Source organism: Vicugna pacos, chromosome 3, assembly GCF_048564905.1.
Source record: "Vicugna pacos chromosome 3, VicPac4, whole genome shotgun sequence".
In the NCBI taxonomy this organism is placed as follows: Eukaryota; Metazoa; Chordata; class Mammalia; order Artiodactyla; family Camelidae; genus Vicugna; species Vicugna pacos.
The window spans coordinates 66,759,003-66,781,925 of record NC_132989.1 but is presented as its reverse complement, the minus strand read 5'-3'; the positions used below and the strand labels follow the sequence as shown (position 1 = coordinate 66,781,925).

General features: G+C 43.6%; 1 protein-coding gene across 2 annotated transcripts in view; it reads left to right on the top strand.

Moving 5' to 3' along the window:
* Positions 1-22,923, top strand: part of RASGRF2 (Ras protein specific guanine nucleotide releasing factor 2) — a 203,873-nt gene that overhangs the window by 160,380 nt on the left and 20,570 nt on the right. For both annotated transcript variants that reach the window (XM_031674454.2, XM_031674449.2), the window contains exons 18-19: positions 138-244; positions 19,485-19,597. In XM_031674454.2, the coding sequence (XP_031530314.2) occupies positions 138-244; positions 19,485-19,597 (220 nt within the window). The remainder of the gene's footprint in view (positions 1-137; positions 245-19,484; positions 19,598-22,923) is intronic.

Below are 22,923 nucleotides of genomic sequence, written 5' to 3'. Positions count from 1 at the left end.
GTCTGAAGCCACTTGCTGCCTTCTACCAAGCTGTGTCGTTTCTGAGTTCCATTAACCCATGTCCTAAAATAAGTGACCTTTTCCAGGTCCCTGGGGATCGGCTTTAACTACATGTGTGTGTTTCTTTTCCTCCTAAGGATTTAACAACACCGAGAGAACATGTGACAAAGAGTTCATTATACGCAGAACAGCCACCAACCGAGTACTGAATGTCCTCCGTCACTGGGTCTCAAAGCACGCACAGGTAATTCAGTGGCCTTGGTAGTTACTTTCACGGATTTTTTATAGCCAGCTTTTTAAATTGTTACACGTGTTAAATGCCCCAATTCTTTGGAGCTAGAGTTTGAAACTTTGAAATTGGAACATAGGGAGGGAAGAAACTGGAGGGTGGGTGTATAGATCAAAGGAAACAGACGTGTATTGCCAACAGCCGCTGTTTCACATCTACAAAGGGCAGCACACGGGATGAAGCAGGGGTCCTCTCTTCCCCACTTTCTGAGGCAATAGCACCTACCTGGGGGCACTGCAGCCCCGGCAGGGCCACGGTACCGGGCCACCCGGGAACACTGTTTGCGGAGCCCTCTGTGTGTGGAGTTGGGTCAGCAGGGGTGGTACCTCCCGGAGGCAAACAGCAGGTGTCCCTTGCAAGCAAGCAACATCCTGGGACCAGACCAGTATCCCATCAGGGAGCGTTTCTCTGGCTGATTCAGAAGCTGCTTTGCCTCATACCCTTTGATGTTTGGGTTTCTAGTACAGTTGACCCTTGAACAGTGGGGTGGTTGGGGCACCAGCCTGCTGCACAGTGGGAAACCTGTGTACAGCGTATAGTTGGCCCTCTGTACCCGTGGTTCCATGACATGTGTGCTTCCTCCGCACCTGAGGATTCGCCCAACCGCAGGTGTGTAGGACTGCCGTATTCACCATTGGAGAAGACCCACGTACGAGCAGACCTGCGTGGTTCAGACCTGTGTTGTTCAGGAGTCTACTGTATTGTTTTTTTAATTGCATCATCAACAGGACACCTACTTGTTACCTATTTATGTGTTTTCAGTGCAAGTCTATAGAATTTATACACATTACACCATTTCACAAAGTAAAGCAAGGGTCTGCTTTGTTTCCTTGATTCAAGGCATGTATTGTGCCAAATAAGGAGTGAGCCTTCCTGGACACGTGGCTGGCCAGCCTCCTGCAAGGAGAGTTTTGGAGAGAGAGAAGGGGCCCCTTTATGGCTCAGAGCAGAACACGGGTAACATAAAATGTGAGTCAGCTAATGAGTAGAGAAAAAGGAAGAAAACGCAAGGAATTCCCATGTGTGACTTTATTATATTCTCAGAGGCAGTCACAGGTCTACCACTGGCCCTTGGTAATGACCGTGCATCAGGGAGAGTCACACGAGGGCCTGGCTCCTGAAACCTCTGTGGCAGGACAATTCACTAACTAGGAAAAGTGGACCTCCCCACCAGTTAGCCCACGACAATTCTTATATATTAATTACATATTATAATTATATACTAAAGCAAAAACGAAGACAGCACCTTAAATAAAGAATGTAAAAACTTCATCTTACACATCTTAAGTAAATAAAAATGGATCCTACATGAGTCAAATCCTGAGGGCCATCCTTAGCTCACCGGTAATGGCTAGTTTCTCTTCTCCACAGTCCCCGTGAGCTATTTTGGATCTCCATTGCAGGTAAAACGTGATAAGAAGTTTCTCCTGTTATCTAACTGTTTTGTCATCTCCAGTTTTGACTCAGTCTTGACTTCTGAGTCCCGGGGCCCACGGTGGCTGTGGAGATGCAGAGTAGCTTCCGTAGACAAAGTTGAGCAGATGCTGCTTGGTTCTCTTCTCCAGTTGAAGGTTGGCCCCTTCAAGTTTATGCCAAGACTCACGGTCCCAGGACCAGTCAAAGCCCAGGTTTACCTGACCTCACCTCCCTCCTCTCCTCCAAATCTTGCCTCAAAAACTCTAACCTTGCTTCCTTGTCAGCCTCACTTCCCTTTTATCAGCCCCCAGTCCCCTCTTTTTCTGATGATCTCAAACAGAGATCCTTCACAGTTGACATATAACCCTTGTAGTAGCTGGGAGAGTCCCGCGGAGCAAATTACAACAGGCTGGGGCTATTTTACTTTCGGGAGAGAGGTCGTAGATGGGGAGAGATTGGTGAACTGAATCCGTCACTAGTGATGAAGAGATTTACAGTAAAGTGTTACCATCTGATTTGATAGCTGCGTGTACATACATGAGTACATATGTGCATGCAGTCAATATCAGGTTGAATAGCAGCAAGTCACTGGACTAGAAAATGGGTCAATGTGAAAGTAAGGGTCTCATTATTCAGACTGTGTCCTGGTGGCCTGTAGTTCTAACCTGAAAAGCAACCTCGGACAGTCCGGATACTTTGCAGATGAGCCCCTGCAGGGGAAGCACTTCGTAACCAATTCCAGTTAGGGGGCCACGCTGGGAAGCCCAGCTTCCCAGACCCTCTCTACATCAGGTGGTGCATCTCTACAGGCGTGGATGGTACAAACTGCCCAGGTATCTGTCTTTTCCTCTGCCATGGTTACTGTATAAAATTTAGACCCTGATGTACCGAAGGGAGTTCTTACCACTCACTCATTTGTCTTTCTTACCTTCCCTGCGTGCGTGAGCAGATCTGTGGTTGGTATAATCTGGGACTCTGCTGGTATAACTTCATCCTGTTACCTTCCTCATTCAAGCGAGGTCTCCATCACCTTCTCTGTGGAAGCATGTGATATGCAGGGCGTTTCTGGATCATGTCTGCTTATTGACAAGCGCTGTAGGGCATTTTTTGCTGGCTTCAGTGTCCAGATCTCCCTTCCTCCCTTTACTGATTTGCTTTTGGCAGGACGTGAGCCCAGGTCCATCCATTTCCAAAGCCAGAGTGCTTTTAATTACACCTCATTGCCTGGATCCAGAGTTTAGACTTTAAGTTTTACTCGCAAGTTGGCAAACAACAGTTAAAGCTGCAAGAAAAGATGCTTTTTGAATATCTGAGGAAAGTAAGTGCTTTCCTTTTAATTTTCTCTTCTAAATTTTGAAGAGCAGTAAGAGCATAGCATCATTATAGACTTTCATACTATGATGGATTAAAAAAACTTGTATTATCTAACTAGAATTACAACTAAAATGTAATTAAATTAAATTTAAACGTAATTAAAATTAAAATGTACTCTTTCCCCAAATTCATTATATTTCCCATGTGACAGTTATATAGACCAGAGCTTTTAAAACTTCCAGTCATGATCTATTAATGGAGACTGAAATCAGTGTAGCGAGCTGTTACCAAGAGCAAGTCAAAGCAGCCTGATCAGCTGAGTTAGAGGAGATGGACGTTTGACCCCTGACTTGATGGCCCTCAGCAATGTGGCCACAGCGATGCTTAAAGAAGGAATAAGCACAGCTTGGTGCCTTTATCCAAGTTTGTCTGAAGGTCTTTACTCCCTCAAAGGCAGCATCTAGCAATGAGACAAGACTGCTGGTTGGAAAATGGGCTATCATCTGACTCTGCCAATTAAGCCTAATCTTTGTTGTCTGTGGTTTTCACAAGAGGATTACTGTTATCTAATTGATTCTGTACCCATTGAGTCCATTGAAGGAAGAATATAGCGTCATTGTGGCAACTTGATTCTTTTGAGGTAATAGCTTTTTGAAAAATGAGTAGGAAGCTGTACTCATTTCAAAATTACAGTCCCACATGGGAACAACAGCATTTTTTCTCACGCGGTAGACTGACCAGGGACAGCATTTCAATTTGGAGAAAACAGAAAAGCCACAGTGAAGCAAGAATGTAAATTTGTCTGCAAATAATCTAGAAAATCAAGTCTTCTACAAAGTATTAGATATCATACACTTATTTCTCAGTTCTTATCAAAGGTAACTAGTATTGGCAGATACCACTCTGAACTTAATTCAGGAGAAAGAAAGAGTTGCAGAAGTATGGGTGTTGGTTCTCCAAAGAAATAAAATTTCCCTAGGACGTCACCCTCAACTCCCCCTGTCCCCTAAATGTGGTGCTAGAATCCCACTTCTCCTGGGGCCTTCTAGCCTTTTCTTTAGTATTTGGCGAGGCTAAAATGTTTCATTTTTTTCTGATTCTAAAAATTTTCATCTGTTAACATATTATGCTCTAACTTCTCCTCATTTTGTTGTGCTTTTTCACTCATTTGTTTCCTTTCATATTGCAAGTAAAGCCATAGGCTGAGCTGAGTTTCTCCCCGTGCCTTGTCTATGCGTCAGCAGAAGGAGCCACTGCCCGTAGCTGGGGGACCTGTGTGCTTCCAGTTCCACTCATATACCTTCTCTCGGGCCTGGAGCTGGTCACTCAGCCTTTCTGAGTGTTAGTTTCGTCTTCCAAAAAAGAGAATTACCATCCTCACCCAAGGATGTGGTGAGAATTAAAGGTGATGTTGTGGATGGACCAAGAGATGATCATGTTACATGAAGTGAGTCACATAGAGAAAGGCAAATACCTCAGTTATATGTGGAATCTAAAAAAAAAAATGATGAAAATGAACTTATTTACAAATCAGAAATAGACTCACAAACATACAAAACAAACTATGGTTACCAAAGGGGAAAGGAGAGGGGAAGGAGTTAAATTAGGAGTTTGGGATTAACATACACACAACTACTATGTATGAAATAGATAAACAGCAAGAACCTACTGTATAACACAGAGAACTATATTCAATATCTTATAATAACCTACAATGGAAAAGAATCTGGAAAAGAATATATATATATGTATGTATGTATGTATGTATGTATGTATGTATAACTGTATCACTTTGTTGTACACCTGAAACTAACACAACATTGTAAATCAGCTATACTTCAATAAAAAAAGGTGATGTTGAATTAAGAAGCACTAGGAGTTCAAGATTTGCAGATTCTACTATATATAAAATAGATATATAGCAGGTTTCTTCTGTACAGCACAGGGAACTATATTCAATATCTTGTAGAAACTTATAATGAGAAAGAATATGAAAAGGAATATATATCTATGTATATGTATGCCTGAAATATTATGCTGTACACCAGAAATTGACACAACATTGTAACTGACTATACTTCAATTTTAAAAATAACAAAAAAATAAAGACTCCTCCTTAAAAAAGAAGCGTGAAGGACAGAAAGCACAATACAGGTGTGTGTGACTGTACCCCTTCCAGCTGAGGACAGGAGAGAGGCATATTTCCTCTCCCTCCAACCAGCCCGGGAGCTCCTTCCAGACAGGGCCTGTCTCATTCATCTTTGTATCTCCCGTCACCGGGCTCTGCAATGCTGAGTACATGGTAGATGCCCAGTAATAGTTGCCAGGTTTACATTTTAATGTTGCTGTTGTTCATTCTCTCCAGGAGAGAATTCTAGCCTTTAAAATTTCTAAAGTCAGCCAAGACAAAGACTCCAATGACTATTGGGCCAGAAATCAGGGCTGAGTTAAAGGAAGTGTTTTCACTAAGCGTTCACAGCCTTCTCGAGGGTCTCCTGCTAAGTGGCCTCACATGTCATTCCCACGATGCCAAGGTGTCTGCAGGTTTCAGGGCTGCAGAGCTTTTTTAAAAAAAGCTTTTTATTGAAGTATAGTTGGTGTACAATATTTTATGTTACAGGTATACAATATAGTGATTCACAATTTTTAAAGTTATAATACTCTTTTTATAGTTATTATAAAATGTTGGCTACATTCCCTCTGTTATACCATATATCCTTGTAGCTTATTTTATACATGATAGTTTGTGCTTCTTAATCCTCTATCCCTATGTTGCCCCTTCCCCTTCCCTTTCCCTGCTGGTTTGTTCTCTGTATCTGTGAGTCTGCTTCTTTTTTTTATTATATTCAGTCATTTGTTATATTTTTTAGATTCCACATATAGATGAGATCATGCAATATTTGTCTTTCTGTCTGACTTATTTCACTTAGCTTAATGCGCTTCAACTTTGTCCATGTTGAAAATGGTAAAATTTTCTTATTTTTATGGTTGAGTCATAGTCCATTGTATATACACACCCCCTCTGCTTTAGCCATTCATCTGTTGATGGACACTTAGTTTGCTTCCACATCCTGGGAATTGTAAATAGTGCTGAACACTGGGGTGCATGTGTTTTTTCATATCAGCGTTTCTGCTCTTGTCCTCTGTGTACAGCCAGGCGGGGGAGGGGCTTTGAGGCTGCTGTAAACAACTCAGATCTACACTCGAATCTCTGTGGAAGGACTTGTGTCTACAATCTGTAGCAATTTGGATTTTCATGAGTTGTCTTATTGATCAGCTAGTTTTGAAAAAGTACTCTGTCCACTTGCTTGGGGGATTTTACGGACCACGGAAAGGCGCTGATAAGGGAGTCTGCAGCTGTGTCCGCAGGTTATGACTCTTCATCAGACTCTGGGTTCCGTCTGAGTGACAAGTAGCTGAGAATGAAACAGTCATTCATTTCTTAATTGTAGGCTAAGGGAAATGTTTTAAAAGTGTCTGATCAACTCACAAGGACCTGCTAGCATAAAAGTATCCTTCCCAAAAGAGTTTATGGAGAGAATATAGCTACTCTCTTTTCTGTTTCTCACCCCTTCATTCATTCACTAGTGAGAGCTGAGCACTGGAGTGTAACAGACACCGGGATGGGTGTGAGCGTGAGGGAGAAGCAGACATTGCCCAAGTCAGGGTCATGAGGCCTGAAGTCTCCGTAAGAGAGGTCTCCAAAAATCCCACCAAGTACCCCACAAGAGGAGGAGCTAGCCACTGTCCCATCCGTCATGTCCAGAGGGAACCAGGGCTGGGCTCCACCTGCACCAGCTCGTCCGGCTGCCTTCTCTCCCTGGAGGGTCAGCAGTGATGGCAAGAACCTGGGGAGGAGGTGGTGCAGGGAGAAGAGGGGCCTCCCACGTGGGCTTCCAGGCTTGAGGTGGGCGAGGCAGGGGCAGGAGGGAAGTGGCTTCTTCTGGACTGCACTGGAACTTTGATCAATGTATTGGGCTGGACATTTTGATTGACGAGACTGTTCTTGTAACTAAAGGTTCTGGAAGACTTCAGTGCCTGCCCTAAACTGCATGCCGGGTGGGGAAGGATGCCATACTGAGCAGTTTAATGTGAGTGCTGAGAAGCAGTACCCATGCCTGATGATTTCGTTATTGTTTACGGTACAGGAAGTGTGGGTCATCTTGGCAGAGCAGTTCCACAGAATTTTTTCAAAATAACTCAGCTGTTATGCTTCAAACTCACTCCAGTCCTCTTACACTTATGGTGTGTATGAACAAAGAGAGCATATTTAGCTGCTGCTGAAGAACTTATTAGTTTATATGTTCATTTATATGCTTTATTGCATTTTGTTGTGATATTACATACTTCACATAAAGAGCACCAAACATGGGTATAACCCAGTAACTTTTTACCTCTGTACACACCTGTACAGCTACCACCCTGACCGAGAAATGGAACATTTGTAGCACCGGGGAGGCCCCTCCCAGTCAATGCCCCTCTTCCTGGGCATTGCTCAGATTTTTTTTATTAGTTTTTGTATTGTTCTTATTGATATGATATGTTTTTTATATATTCAGGATAAAGCCCATTATCTGCCAATTTACAGTTATTTCCCTCAGTTCTGTTCTTTTATTTTTAACATTATGTATAATACTTTTAACATACATACACCCCTATAAATATAAATATATATTTTAAATTTATATTTACAAGGGTGTATATATGTATACATTTATAAGAGGGTTTTATATGTACTTTATTATAGAAACGTATACACACACTCACACAGACCCTATTAGTCTTTTAATTTAAAATATATATTCTAAACCCTTCCTGAACGTAGTTTGGAGTGTAAGACAAGAATTAGCAGCCCTCTCAACCCCACTCTGTTGTCTCTCGTAGAAGCTGAGGTGAAGTTCTTACACCTCGAGAAACCCTCGTGGGAGCTGAACCCAGGCCAGTCTGTCCGTGTAGCATGGGTTCCCGAGTGGACAGGCCTTCAGAATCTTGCTAGAAAAGTGATGGGAATGTGGTTAAGGGCACCAGCTTGAGCGTCAGAGTTGTCTGGATTGAAACCCCTGCCCTACTGTTTGTCAGGGTGTGGCTGAGCAAACTCCTTAGCAACTCCAGGCCTCCATTCTTCCAGAAAGTGTGGGCGGAAATCACCTATTCCTCCTCCTGATTGGGAGGTAATGCCTGTCAGAGTGACCACTACACATGGATGCTCGGAACAGTGTGGACGGCTGCTCTGGGTGGAGCCCTGTGAAGGGGGAGGGATCTGGGCTAAACCCCTGTTTGACCAGGGAAGCGACTCGGTCTCAGGGAGGTGCTCTCAGCACCGCCCAGTGAGCTTTCAGTAATGGGGGGAAGTGTTCTGTATCTGTGGTGTCCAGGATAGTAGCCTCTAGTCACATGTGGCTGATGGAGCACGTGAACTGTAGCCAGCGTAGTCAAAAAATGGAAATTGTAGTGTTATTTAATTGAATTTAATTGAAATGTGACTACTGGCTACAGTGGAACAGCACAGTGCTAGACCACTCAGAAGTTCAGCAGCGAGCCGGACCCAGCTCTCTGACGTCTGGCTCAGGATTCCTCCACCCCTGCTGTGCCCCACTCCTCCCAAACAGGAACCTGGTGGGTGGTCCTTGCTATGGCCCCAGTAAGCCTGCTGACGAGGGACACACCTATATTGGGTTTATGCAGACAAAAGCAAACCCTTTATGTAACGTTGGTGTTGAGCGCATAACTCTCAAAGAGAAGATGATGGCTTTTTCCCAGTTAGGGAACACAGTGAGCATCCTTAAGTCTGGGCTTTGGGCCCGCAGCCCCAGGCCAGCGGTACACTGGGAAAATGCCCTGTTGACTAATTTAGGTGGAAGAGCAGGTGTTGCTGTGATGGTCTGTACTTAGTGTGTTCGAAGATCTCAGGGATCAGGGTGTCCTAAACTGAGAGTTTTTCAGTTCATCTTTTCTGTTTGTTGTTTTGACAGATGACAGGGAGCCCTTTTAAATTTTTCTAATTTTTTGGCATTGCTTAGTAAAGCACAAAATCCAGCATCAAACCAGAGCACTAAGTTCAGATTTCTGCTTTGCTCCAAATCTGAAATGGAGGCTGGGCCAGGTTGAGCCTGGTACAGACTTCTGTTGTGGGTGGGAGAATGAAATGTCTAAGAAAGAACCAGCTACTGAGCAGGCAGCTCCTGTCGCCGCAATGACCGCTCTCGGCCTGCTTCCAGCTCAGACCTGTCCTTGGGCTCAGCCCCCTCCTTGTCTACACCCGCTTCTCCCAGGCTGCCGAGGGGGGCTTTCCCGTCCATATGTGCTGCCCAGTCTCTACTCTTGGACCATGGAACTTTCCACTCCCGAGGCAGCCTTCACAGTCCGGAGGCCTGACCTTGGAGCTGTCTGCGGGAGAGAGACGGCCACCCTGGACCTCAGTACTCTGCCTCACGTGGGTGCTGCCTGTCCTCACACACCTGAAGATGCCCAGGACTTTACAGACGCCCCTTCCCCGAATCTTCCCACACAGGGAGATTTCCCAATCTCCTCTTCGGGGGAGAGATGTGTCTTTGGTACTGAGCTGGGAGGAGGAGCCAGGGGATTCCTTAGAAATGATCTCTGAGCCAGCCTGAGGTTTGAGATGGTCTTAGTTACAATATGGGACACATGGACTTTTATGAGCTACTTGGAAACTTACCACCCTCACTGGGAAGACGGTTTCTTCTCTGAGGATGCATTCTGAATCACAGACTCCTGATGTTCTAAAAGATTATGTAATAATAGTGTTATTACTCCATGTCTGGCACTTTTCTAAACAGTTTTCAGATACTAAGTCATTTACTCCTCATTCCAGGCTTTTGAGGGAGGGAAGGTATAATCCCTGTGTTACACATGGGGAATCGAAGCCTGGAGGTGAAATAGTTTGCCCGAGATAGCAGGTGGCAGAACCGGGTTTCACGCCCAGGCTGCTGGCTGCCCCGCTCATGCTCTTACCCACCCATCTCACAGCCTCTCCATCCGGCTGCTGACTCTTGGGATTAGACTGCTTCAAACGTGGGATGTAAAAACCCACTTCTGATGCAAAACAGTGAGAATGTCAGTGTCCATCCTGACAGTGCTTCCTCTCTCTGTTTCTAAATCTTCCCTCAAAAAGTTACTTTCGTTCCACAGTCTATTCTGTGTCACTTCAACAAAGGGTTTGTATTTGCTAAAGGTTGACATGGGGCAGAGCGCTGCCCTCCTTCTGACAGTCACTGTGGTGCCTCCTGCATTCAGTGATCAGCTGCCTGGGGCTTGCGGACCAGCCTTCCCAGAGCATTGGCCAGGGCGGGAGTTGGGGCTGGTGCTGTCCACGGTGACAGGTCAGAAAACCCCTGTGCTTCTCGAGGCCTCGGGACCCCAGACATCCCACCACTATCCCAGGTCAATTAGGATGCTGCCCCACCGCTCAGGGGCCCCTCAGTACAAGGAGGCTCTTGGGCTTGTCCCCTGCCAGTGGGTTCTGATGGGACGTGATTCACAGGAATCACAGTGTGACATGCTGGCAGCTGCAAAATATTTACTTTTGATAATAAATTAGTCATCTACTGCTTGAGCCTTGCAAATGGTTTTATAAAAGCACCAAATGGGAAGATAATCCATGAGCTGCATACTTTTCCTGTTCATCTTGTCCTTACTAATCAGTCTGCATTTGCTTCTGGCTGTCCACACCACCTCTGAATATTGAAGCTAAGAATTCCCAAACATCCACCAGGTGCAAACCCAAATTTGTTCACAAGCTCAGATTTCCCATGGAGGCAGCCAAAGTGAAATGAGAATGCTCTGTTTAATTGAATTGGGACAGCGATTCAAGCTCCCTTGGGCTCCTTCTGATTTCCTGGACACGTGGGCTGGTCCTTATTCTCATCACTGTAGTGTGGATCCTGCTGGGTGTTGCTGTTTCTGACATTTGTCTGCTCCTTTCCCCCTCAGAATAGACTGCCTTGGGCATCACATTTCTCTTCAGTTCCTGGGTCAAAAAAAACTCATGTGAGGAGAGAAATCTAGAAAAAAAGCTGACTTCCTCATCTGTAAAATTGGCCAAATGATCTGTATGGGGTTCTTCTGCAAAAAAGGAATGATTTGTGAAATTGCTCTAGAAAACATAAAACATAAGAAACTAGTACCTGACCAATATTGGTTTTCTTTTCTTTTTCTTCCTTTCTTTTTTGAATCCTGAAGATAGATCCTAACTCATTTTCTCTGGTCCAAGCAAACCAAATAAGAAGATCCCGGTTCCTTGAACTGCTTACTAGAGTTTGTTTTTTTTTTTTAATCTTTTATACACCCTTATTATTGTCCTTTAAACTCTCCTTAAGCTTTCCATGCTTGTCTTTAAGAATATGCTTGGCGGGACATTTACAACAGGATTTATTTAAGTCAGTGTGAAATAGAATTAAGAGTTTAGGAAGCCGGAGTCTTAAATGGCACTTATTTTCAGTTCCCATTAGTTGCTGAGACAGAAATTTCATCTTCCCCGCGTAGGCAGTGGGGTTCTTTAACCTGTTGTGGATGGGTTTCATTGACAGAGAAACCACTGAGGAGCACCAGGTGGGATTTCACGTGCGTCGGTAGCTTCTTATCTCTGTCATAAGAGTTTTCTGCTGAAAGTGCTGTGGGGAGCCCTTATTTTTCCCAATTTGCATTCCACATGCTTGTCATCATTCTTGGACCTCGGAAGCATCTCTGGAGACCACGGCGTGCAGCTGAGTCCTCGGGACGTGGACCCTCCATTGCATACCAGGACTCCAAGGAGCCCCCTTGACACTGGGGCATCCATCAGATGGCTCATTCAGGCCCAAGGTGTTGTCTCACCTGCCGCCCTTTCCTTTGTGTTCCTCTCCTCCCTCCTGTGTTCCCAGATGTCGCCAACCTGTAGCTCCCAGTTCTCTCCGGATGGACATCAGAGGATCGACTTCTACCACATTCCTGACTCAGTGTGTCTTCTCTGGGAGGAAAGCCTGCCAGCTTTCTTTATCAGTCCTTTCTGCTCTTATGGGGCAGGGAAGGGAACACAAAGCATAGATTAGAGACCACGTTATAGTATATTCCTAAAGCTCGTATTCGAGTTAAACTAAAAGATTATTTGGTTGGCATGTAGCATTAATTAACCGAGAAAGTTAAACAGTCAGGATTAAAACCAGGCTTTCCCAAACTGTAATTTTGCCCTCCAGTCTTTGCCATTGTCTTGAAAGCTATAATCCGTATCAATTAACTGCCTCTCTAGAAACCAGTGGAAAACACACCATGTGGAAAAATTATCTTTTTTCCCAATAAATGCTTTTTAAACTAGCTGATTCTCTCTTGAAGCTTAAAGATGTAAGCTTGGCAGCTACCTGATTTCAAGGTGGTAGGGCAGTAGTTAAAATTCTTATAAGCAGAGCTGTTCAGGTCTAGAGGCTGAGTTCTAGCAAGTCATTCAAATGCCAAGTCATTTGTTAGAAAAGCAGCGCGTAAATGATTTTCTGCGTGGTTTTCTCCTTCTTGCTGAGTTGATGTCATTCATTGCCACTTGCCTCTTCCTAGATATTTTTGTTCTAACATATCTTCCACATTTTGCATTGTGCCTTCTCCTAGTAGCCTCCCACTTCACATCTGCTAATTTCCCAAATTGCCAGCTTAAGAAGGATTCACTTAGCACCATTTGTCTCAAAGCTCAGAACCCTCCCCATGCACTTTTATCCATTCATTTGACAAATATTGGAGGGCCCATCAGGAGCATCTGTGCTTGCCAAATTTGGGGTTTAATTATGTCTGGATTTTACTACCTTTTCCTGGTCCAGAAGCTCCCCCATGATAGTCAGGTACACATTCCTGTGTATTCTGTTCCTCTTTGTGGATTCTAAACCTTATGAGTAATTAATAACTAGCGAGTGTTGAACAGGTACTGGAAAGTTTAGGGTTACTGTGGTATCGCTTCGTAGGGTTTCCTTCCAGACTTTCTGTCCTTCCTTCTAATTTTCAGTTAGGCTCTTCTTTTTTGTAGTGCAAATAAAGAGGTTGTTAGTATATTTTTGTAGTTAGGTGATGAGAAATGCTGGGTAACTCTACCTTGAGCTTTTCTGGTCAGAAACCCTGTTTCAAGGTTACCCAGCAGTGGTGAGAAGGCAGGCAGACCAGGGTGGTGGTTGGGGGACAGGGCTGAGCAGAGTCGCCTGTACCAGCTTTTAGCAGCACGATCTCCCCTGGGATCAGGTTTCAATATTAAAGTTTTAAATAAAGGTTCCCCTCCCCAAAAGAGCTGAAAACTGCATTGGCTTACAGGATTGATATCTTTAGTTCATTAAAATAGGGGACTCCTAGACTTGTCAAGGTTGATTTGCATAGATTTGGGAAGATCTGTCAGCATCTTTGCCTCAGTTCTCCACTGAACAAAATGGCCTAGATCTAACCTAAATTTACACAATTTAAATTTAAATCTTCATCTTCTGTAGTCCAAGAAGACAGGAAATAGTAGCCTGCTTTTCATTTTCTTGAAAAACCATTAAGTCAAACCTGAGGCTCTTATTTTTGAGCCTAACACAGCCAAAGCCCCTTTTTTATAAGCCCCTCCTTCCAGGTTTTAAAAATGATTTATGTGGTTTTTCTCCACCCTGCAGTATTTCCACTTTCCTTTTAAAAACTCTGGCCATTGTTAGGAATACACTGTACTGATTACAGTGAGAAAATTATTCTCATAATTCTCTTTACCCTCACACTGTTTATTGAATCAGATTTTCCCAATGTCCTAGAGTTCTCTTGGCCATATGTAGTATATTATAATTATTACTCTGCTCTGCTGAAAGAATGAATGTAATTTCCAAGATGCCTAAACTGTCAGCGGGGATTAGTTTTAAAGTGCCAGAGAATCTGATTTATTGCCTCCCAGATGATTTTTCTGTTGTATGGTCTCGTCTCATTAACATAAACCTGAGTCTTAAGATCTGTGTCTCCAGTGGTTGTTAGCATAGGTAAGGGGATAGTTACAGACTCAGCATGGTAACCAGCTACTATTGGGATGTGTCTTTCAGCCCAAGCCACCAGTGCTAATTCACTGATAACCACTTCTTTTCTGGAGAATCCTTGTGGAGTAGCAGTTAAAATCTCAGTCTTTAGCCAACAGTGCCTGGGTTCGCGTTGTGGGTCTGCCCCTTTCTACCTGTGCAACCTTGGACAAGATACTTAAGTTTCTGTACTTTAACGTCCTTATATGTGAAATGGGAATAATGATTGTAACTATGTTGCTTTTTTAAATTGAAGTATAGTTAATGTACAGTGTTGTGTTCTGCATGCAGCATAGTGATTCAGTTAAACATAGATGTTCTTTTTCATATTCTTTTTATTATAGCTTATTAGAAAATACTGAATATAGTTCCCTGTGCTATACAGCAGGACCTTGTTTATCCTGTATATAGTAGTTAGTATCTGCTAACTATGTTGCTTATTGAGGGTTGGATTAGATAATAAGGTGTTTAAAATATCACCAACATCTGGCAAACTCTCACTAAGTCTGAGTTCAGAAAATTAACTCATGAGTTGTTCACTAACCTAGACAAAATACTGACCCTAATCATTTTAAAATTTAAAAAAATTTAAGTATAGTCCATTACAATGTGTCTATTTCATAGTACAGCATAGTATCTCAATCACACATATACATACATATATTCATTTCCATATTCTTTTTCATTATGTTACTACAAGATACTGAATATTTGTTCAATGTGCTATACAGAAGAAACCTGTTGTTTATCTATTTTGTATATAGTAAATATTTGCAAATCTCGAACTCCCAATTTATCCCTTCCCACCTCATTTCCCCCAGTGACTGTAAGTTTGTTTACTATGTCTGTGAGTCTGTTTTGTAGATAAGTTCATTATGTCTCCTAATCATTTTTAAATGTGTTTGAGTAGAGTCTATAAAATCTTGGTGAAATATCCTTGTGTCCCAATAGCTTATCTCTCCAGGAGGATTCGAACATCATCCATTGGTACCTTTTGTTCCTAAGCGTTTGGTGTGTGTCACACTCCATTCTTTGACACTCTGCTTGAACTGTCACCTCTTTGCAGGGGTTGGTTCCCAGACCTGCATTTCCAGGTTCAGCCCCTCTCCTAAGGCTCCGGCAGCCACCACCACACTCTTGCCTGCTTTTAGACGCCCTGCTCTTCATCCCCCTCCGTGGGTTCCATGGTTAATGTCTCCTCCATCCACCCATCCACCCAGACTTGTGTTGGTTGCTCTGCCTCTCCGCCAGAGCCCTAGATATTGAGGTGCCCAGTACTTGTTGAAAGAACAAGACCTATATATAGTCTCCTTTTGAGAGACTGAAACGTCGAAGTCTCACATTTTCTAGGCTCTCCGCCTTTGAAAGCCGGATGTTTTCTTTTTCCCAATCATCTATCTCCTCAGTCCTGCTTCATGAATTGGGAGACATAAACTAACCTAAATATGCTGTTGCTGTGATAACTGTGGGCGCTCTTGGATGCCGCCGGGTTCGCTCATTCGGAGCACGAAGCCTCGGCCCGGCCCGGCTCGCCTCGCTCTACAGCAGCCGTGGGTCCAGGATCCGCGCTGGCGACTCGCGAGGAGCAAGACGACCCTGGAGCGCCACCTTGTGGGCACTCCGATTGCTGCCTCTGGGAGGGAGCCGGTATTCCTCCACCACCCAGTCTTCTGGCTTCCCATCTCGGGGCCTGGGGAAACGCAGCCAAAAATTAGATTCCCGATAATTTCAAAATTGCTGTCCGGCAGACTTATGTTGGATAATCTACCTCTGCGTTTACATAGGGCAAGTGTCTTTCAACTGTTTCAGATTGCTTTTTATTGAGTAGTAGTTGCTATGTTTTTAACGGGGACTTTTGAATGGCCGTTTCTGCGTTGTACATGCACTGGTTAAAAAAAAGTTTACATTCTAGGTTGTACATCAGAGGATTTAGATTTTTTAGTCAGTTTTTAAGGAGTTGGGTTTTTTTGCGTGAGTTTTTTAAAACGGTGAAGTTCTGCTACTCAGAGTGTGACCAGCATCACCCAGGAGCTCGTTAGGAAGTTGACTCTCAGTCCCCATATTCCAAAACTGCCGCGCCAGACCCGTAGTGATTCGTGGGCACGTGACAGTTTGAGAGGCGCAGGTGGACGTGAGATGGGAGATCTTGTGTTCTTGTCCCCAAGCTGCCACTTCCTTATGCGCCTCATCTCAGCCCAGGAGATCTCATCCCTTCAACCGCAGTGTCCTGAGTGCGAAACCAGATCATGGTTCGTGCCTTGCCTGCCCCTGGGTCGGCTGAGGTAGAGCTGAAATCATACACAGGAGGTCACCTGGAACGTGATAAAAACCTGTGCAAGTGTAAAGGAAAATCACGAGTGAGAATTCTTACATTTCATACTCAGCCATTGGTAGATTATCTGCTTTATCTGAGCTACAAACTTAGCAAAGGGGAATATTCACCTGTAACCATGCGCCATGCTTCAAACAGTGTCTGGGCAGATTTCACCAAGTTTTCAAAGGTCTCTCTCAGGCTAGTCATCCCAGAGCTCGGAATAATAAAATTACATTCTGTTTTCCTTAACAAAACCATTCCCACAGCTTACCTTCCTGGGGTCTCAGAAGCATTCCCCCGCTGAGCTCAGGATTGAGCACCATAGGTACTCGAGGATGCTTGTTGCTTAAACCGCTAATTAGTCCTCAGCAAGGTCCAAACACTGGCTTGATGTCCTTCACACTAATCCATTTTTATGATAATCAGATTATCTGCATCATTACAGACTCAACATAGCTACAGGAAGACTCAGTCATCTGACTAATAAATATCAAATATTCATTAAGCAAAGACTCCTGATGGCTGAAAAATCCTTTGGTAGTGGCACAAAGATTGAAGTAGGTGAGATTATTAATTGTTTACAAACATCATCCCCTTTACCTTTGAAATGGGAAAGGGTGGGACAAAGGAAAAAATAGCAGCAAGATGTTTCTCTCTTCTTGCATACATTTTAAAGGAAAAATCAATAGCCAAGAAGCTGTTGGACAGTAAGTAGGTGAAATTTTAGGAGAACATACCATCTTAAGGCCTAAAATTGATAAGAGATATTAACATCTGTGTGGCCCCAGGCCCCAGTGGCTCCTGTTCTCGAAGAAATGGTACTGACTGTTAAACAGGGAAAGTGAAATATTGAGAAAAATTGATGACACTGTTCTCCACCAAACTAAGGTCCGCAAATACTCAATTCAAATTAAGGTGGATTCAGACGGCAGGAATAGAAAACAAACTGTGGTTACCAAAGGGGAAAGGAGTGGGGAGGGATGAATTAGGAGTTTGGGATTAACATATACACACTACAGTATATAAAATAGGTAAGCAACAAGGACCAACTGTATAGCCCAGGGAACTACATTCAATATCTTGTAATAGCTTATAGTGTAAAAGAATACGTGTATGTTTAACTGAATCACTTTGCGGTACACCTGAGACTAACACAACGTTGTAAATCAACTATACTTCAATTAAAAAACGTAAAATAAAAAAAATTAAGTTAGACTTTTGCATTGTCTAAAGTGTATGAAATTATGAACTTCATGCCCCTAGTTTACTAAATATAGTAAAAGTAGCTGTTTTTTTTTGCTGTATCCATGGCAATTAGCAATATTCTCTCTGATCATTTAGAAGAATTCAAAATGTCAGTGCTTCAAAATTACATTCCATAGAGTTAAAATGTGGTTATAATGAGTAACTAAAATAAATCCTCGTGCCTACATGTACAAAGGTAGCCTTTCAGAGTCGGATCCTTCAAAGCAGGACCTGGCATCATGCAGCTCATGTGTGAATACCTGACAATCCCAGGATGCTGCCCATCAGTGGTTTTTAAGAATACATGTAATAAAACAGGGAAAGAACTGCTTTACCTTTTTATTAACTTTTTACTTGGAAAATTTTCAAATCAAGAGAAAAATGCTAGAATAAAACAAAGTACAGTGATGTACATCTGGAGTCACAGTTCACATGTTTACCAAGAATGTGTTCTCCCTCCCTCCCTCTCTCACATTCTCTCTCTCTTCTCCCCTCCCCTCAACAAGGAACAAGGACCTGCTCTTAAATAGCCCCTGTGACATGATCAATTTCAGGGCAATTGAACATGGGTAGAATGCTCTCAACTAGTGCATAGTCCTGACTCAATTTTGGCCGGTGGTCCCGGGACTGCCCTTTATAGCATTTCCCCCTTGATCCTGAATATAATCCAGGTTCACTAGTTGCATTTAGCTGTGGTCCCTTTGGTGTCCTTTAGACTGGAGCAGTTTCTCAATCTTTCTTTGTCCTTCGTGATATTAGCATTTTTGGAGTGTGCAGTCCAGTGCTTCCTCCCAATGCAAGCGTAGGACTATGCATTTTGGGCAAAAATACTAAGTGATGGTTCTCCATAGAACTTTGCATTAGTGGGTCCATGATGTTGGTTTGCTCCATGACTGGTGATGGTAGCTCTGATCACTTGGTTAAGGAGGTGTCTGTCAGATTCTCCCTTTGTAATTAAATAATATCTCATGGTGGTGTGTTTGTGTGTTGGGGGGAGAGCATACTCTGACATTATTAATTCTGTTTCCCCATACATGTCAGCATCCGTTCATGACCCTTACCTGATAAGTTATTACTACTTTGGTCAAAAATGGTGACCTTGTAACTCTTTCATTCCTTTGCATTTATTGGAAGTCCACTGTAAAGAATAGTTTTCTCTCTGCCTTCTTTATGTATTTATCTATTTATGTGTGTGTTTGTGAGCATTAGGAGGCACTTGCAGGTGGTTTTGACTCAGCTGGTTATTACTTAGTCCTCTCATTATTCATTTGGATGCTTGTGTTGTCCCACCTGTGCCCAGTGGCGCCCCTTCAGTCTCACTCCCATGTTTGACACGGCTCCATCGGTGAGCGTGGATCATTCATTCTTTAGCATTCCTGGACTGGAGCTCTTCATTCAAGTTACTGCCCGGAGGACAGATTTTATTCTTGCAATAAATCTTTTTCTGAGCTATTGCTCTGCCCCTAGTTAACTGATCTTACTCATGGTCCAACGGAAAACAGACAATTAAATCGGCCCTTAATAGTACAGTAAGTTACAACAGGGGGCACCACGGAAGCACCAAGGAAAAGCTCTTTATCCCACTGGGTCAACCAAGGAAGGCTCCCGGGAAAACGTACATCACCTCCTAGAGCTGAAGGATGAATAGAAATAGACCTGAGGAGGAGGCGCAGGGTTCTGGGCTGAAGGAAGCATGTGTCTCTTTGAGGAATTCTTGTCCTATTGGGAACCTGTCAGCTGGGCCCCGTCCCAAACCAGTTAAGTCAGGATCTCTGAGGGGAGCCCTGGGGGCCTTAACAGTTTAACTTCCACGCACAGCTTCCAGAGAACTTATCACAAGAAATGTGTCATGGATATATACCCCTCAAAACTAAAATTTTTAAAGATCCATTTTATTTTATAGGATTTTGAACTCAACAACGAACTAAAGATGAACGTCCTAAATTTGCTAGAAGAAGTTTTGCGAGACCCCGACCTTCTTCCCCAAGAAAGGAAAGCCACGGCGAATATCCTGAGGTAAAGGCCACTGCAGGTGCCTGTTAGTTACCCTGGTTGATTAGTGCTCTGTTCACGGAAGATAAGATCCTGTCAGACCGGAAGGCAGTGTCTCAGACTCCCGGGGGCAGCGGGGATTCTGTCCTCACTGGTGAAGCGTTACCCATTATCATCTCTTTCCTGGGGCAGGTTGGGGTGACCGGATGATGTAACTTGTGTGGAATGCAATCCTTCCTGTACTTGTGGGCAGACAGTGGCTTACCATAGAACCAGACACCTTGAGGATCCTCTCCTGCAGCTCCAGCAGGCCTCACAGAGATGTTTTTCCCTCACGTGGGTTCTAATTGTTTATCATAAGCTCACGTTTATGAGCCGAGGAGCAGCGTTTCTATGGGAGTCCCCTGGCTTGTGGATGCACCACCATAGAGCAGCTATGCATTCTCTTTGGCCAATCTCACTGGTCCTAGACCAGTTTTGCCATCAACTTCTCAGGTGGGGATTTCCACGTCATGTAGAGTGTATAAATTTGGACCCCACTTCTATGTGCCAAAGTCTTGAACTTTGGGTTTCCCACCAGAGGCGACTTCTGTCTGTCCTCCCGCCCAGCATCCAAGCAGTTAACAGACGTTCTTACAGCTTCTCGAACTGATGGTTGGGTTTTCTCTAGCCCGTCCTATGAGAGGAGGGCAGCCGTCAGCGGGGTCTGTGTGGACATCTCTGTTACAGCTTTCTCCCCGGCTCATGGCGATATGTCTCTCCCTACGTGGGGTGGGAAGCCCAGCGCCTGTCTGCCAGGGCCTGGTACTGCTTTCCCATTCTGACTTATGGTTCCCTCTTCATCTGGTTCCAGACTCTGGAAAGAACCCTTCCCTTCTTCTAAGATTGACTCCATTGTTTATTTGTTATCCGGAAAGCTTGTGTGTAGAGAGGGGGTCCATTGCTGCTCAGTCCACCATGTTTTTGGCAATCCCTCCCTGATGCAGCAGTGCCAGATTTTGGTCTGTAACATTTTAGCAATTGGCCCATAAGTCATTCTTAGCCCCATTAGCTCAGGATCCATAGCCAGACCCCTTCTTTGGTCTGTGGGCTATTATGGGTTGAATTGTGTCCCTTTGAAAAATAGGTGGAGGTCCTAACCCTGAGTACCTCAAAATATGACCTTAAGTGGAAATAGGGCCATTGCAAGTGTAATTAGCTAAGATGAGGCCATGCTGGGGTGGGGTGGGCACCTAATCCAATATGACTGGTGTTTTTATAAGAAGATGGCCATGTGAAGGCAGAGGGAGACACAGCAGGGGCAGGGAGACACATGGAGATGGAGCAGAGATTGGAGTGACACAGCCGCAAGCCACAGACTGCTGGCAACTCACCCAAAGCTGGGGAGAAGCAAGGAAGGGTTCCTCTCCAGGTTTCAGGGGGAACACGGCCCTGTGAACACCTTGATTTTGGACTTTGCGCCTCCAGAACTCTAAGACGATACATTTCTGCTGTTTTAAGCCACAGATTGTTGCACTTGTCTGGGGCAACCCTAGGAAACCCTTAAGGGTCTTCTTCACTCTTCCAACCTATGAAAACATCTGAGTAAGCTGAGGGACTCTGTTACTATATTTATTTTCAGATTTTAAAATTGTAACTACGTTTTCAGATAAAGCCTGGTGTCGGGATGGGTGGTTCCATATGCAAGTGATCACTGTTCCTCTCCTCTCCGTGTGAACAGTCGATTATGCTCATTGTATTTAGGACACTGATACTTAAAAACTACGTTTTGGATGTGTGTCCCCCTAGGGACATTTGACTAAATAGCTGGCAGGGAAATGAGGGTGTTCAGACTGGGAAAGGCTGTCGGGATTGGCCAATTCGAGGCACCCAGGTTGCCTGTCCCCTCCAGCACCCGCACCAGACATCACCAGTCAATCCTGAGCGCTTTCTGCTGTGCCTGTAGGTGAGCTCAAAACTCAGTTGACCGGCTCTGCTACTTCAGATGAACGTTGTATACCACCCCAGGTTTTTGTTGTTGTTGTTTGTTTTATGTTGAAGTACAGCCAGTTACAATGTGTCAGTTTCTGGTGTACAGCACAGTGTCGCAGTCATGCATATACATACATATATTCGTTTTCATTAAAGGTTATTACAAGATATTGAATACAGTTCCCTGTGCTATACAGAAGAAACTTGGTTTTTTTTAATCTATTTTTATATATAGTGGCTGACATTTGCAAATCTTTATTACTCAGCAGGCTTAAGATGTAGAAATTCTTTTTGCTGAGTAAGCAATCTAAGAATTAGAGGTGTAAAGCTGATAAGGAATAGAAATTTTAGTAGGTGATACAGTCTGGGAGTGTAACACCTCGCAGAGTCCAATTCTAACATTTACAGGATGTCACAGGTATAAATCTTGGCTCAGCCACTAATAGCCGTCAAGTTTCTTAAGCTAAGCCTCATTTTCCTCATTTATGAAGTGGGGCTAACAATACCTACCTCACTGGGTTACTGTGAATATTACATGATATAATATATGTAAAGAGGTTAACACAATGCCTGAAACATAATTAGCACTCAGATTATTGCTAAGTTGGTGTTGGTAGGAAGCACTGACAGTAACTCTTGGGAAAAATAGTTTCTGCCATCGTGGCGATACAGCCCAGATAAAACCAGGCTAGATCTTAGTCAGACTCAACTTTCCTCAGGCCTCATCACCTTTTCTATAGAAAAGAGATTATAATAATGTTAATAACCTGTAATGGAATATGATCTGCAAAACTACTGAATCCCTAATGCTATACACCTGAAACTAACACAATATTGTAAATCAACTATACTTCAATTTAAAAAACTAACTGAATATTGCAAAACAATATTAAGTGAATAAATGAATGAATGAATAAGTGAATGCAATTCAAAAAATATTCAGATGTACACTTTAAGTGGGTGGATTGTTTGGTATGTGAATTATATCTCAATAAGGTTGTTACCAACCCCCCACCCAGTCAGTCAGTCATAACCTACTTGCTGCTATTTGTAAAAGAAAAAAGAAGTCAAAAATAAAACAAAAAAGCAATTCCACTGATGGGGTGCACCCAGCTTCCCACCCGGAATTCTAGTCCCCTGCAAAGTCTTCCCAAGTGTCCTAAAAGTCCCAAGGAATCTGTGCTCAGGAACAAACCCAGTCATTTTTCTGCCTTAGTATCTTTATTCAAGCTCACCGCCCCCAGGTCGCTTGAAGGAGAGACCTTACCATTGCCATCACTGTTTCTATGGAGCATGTTGCTTGACAGTCTTGTGAAGCCACCATTTCCCTATCAAAAAGCTGAGAAAGATGCCACCTGCCCATCCCTGTGATCATCCTC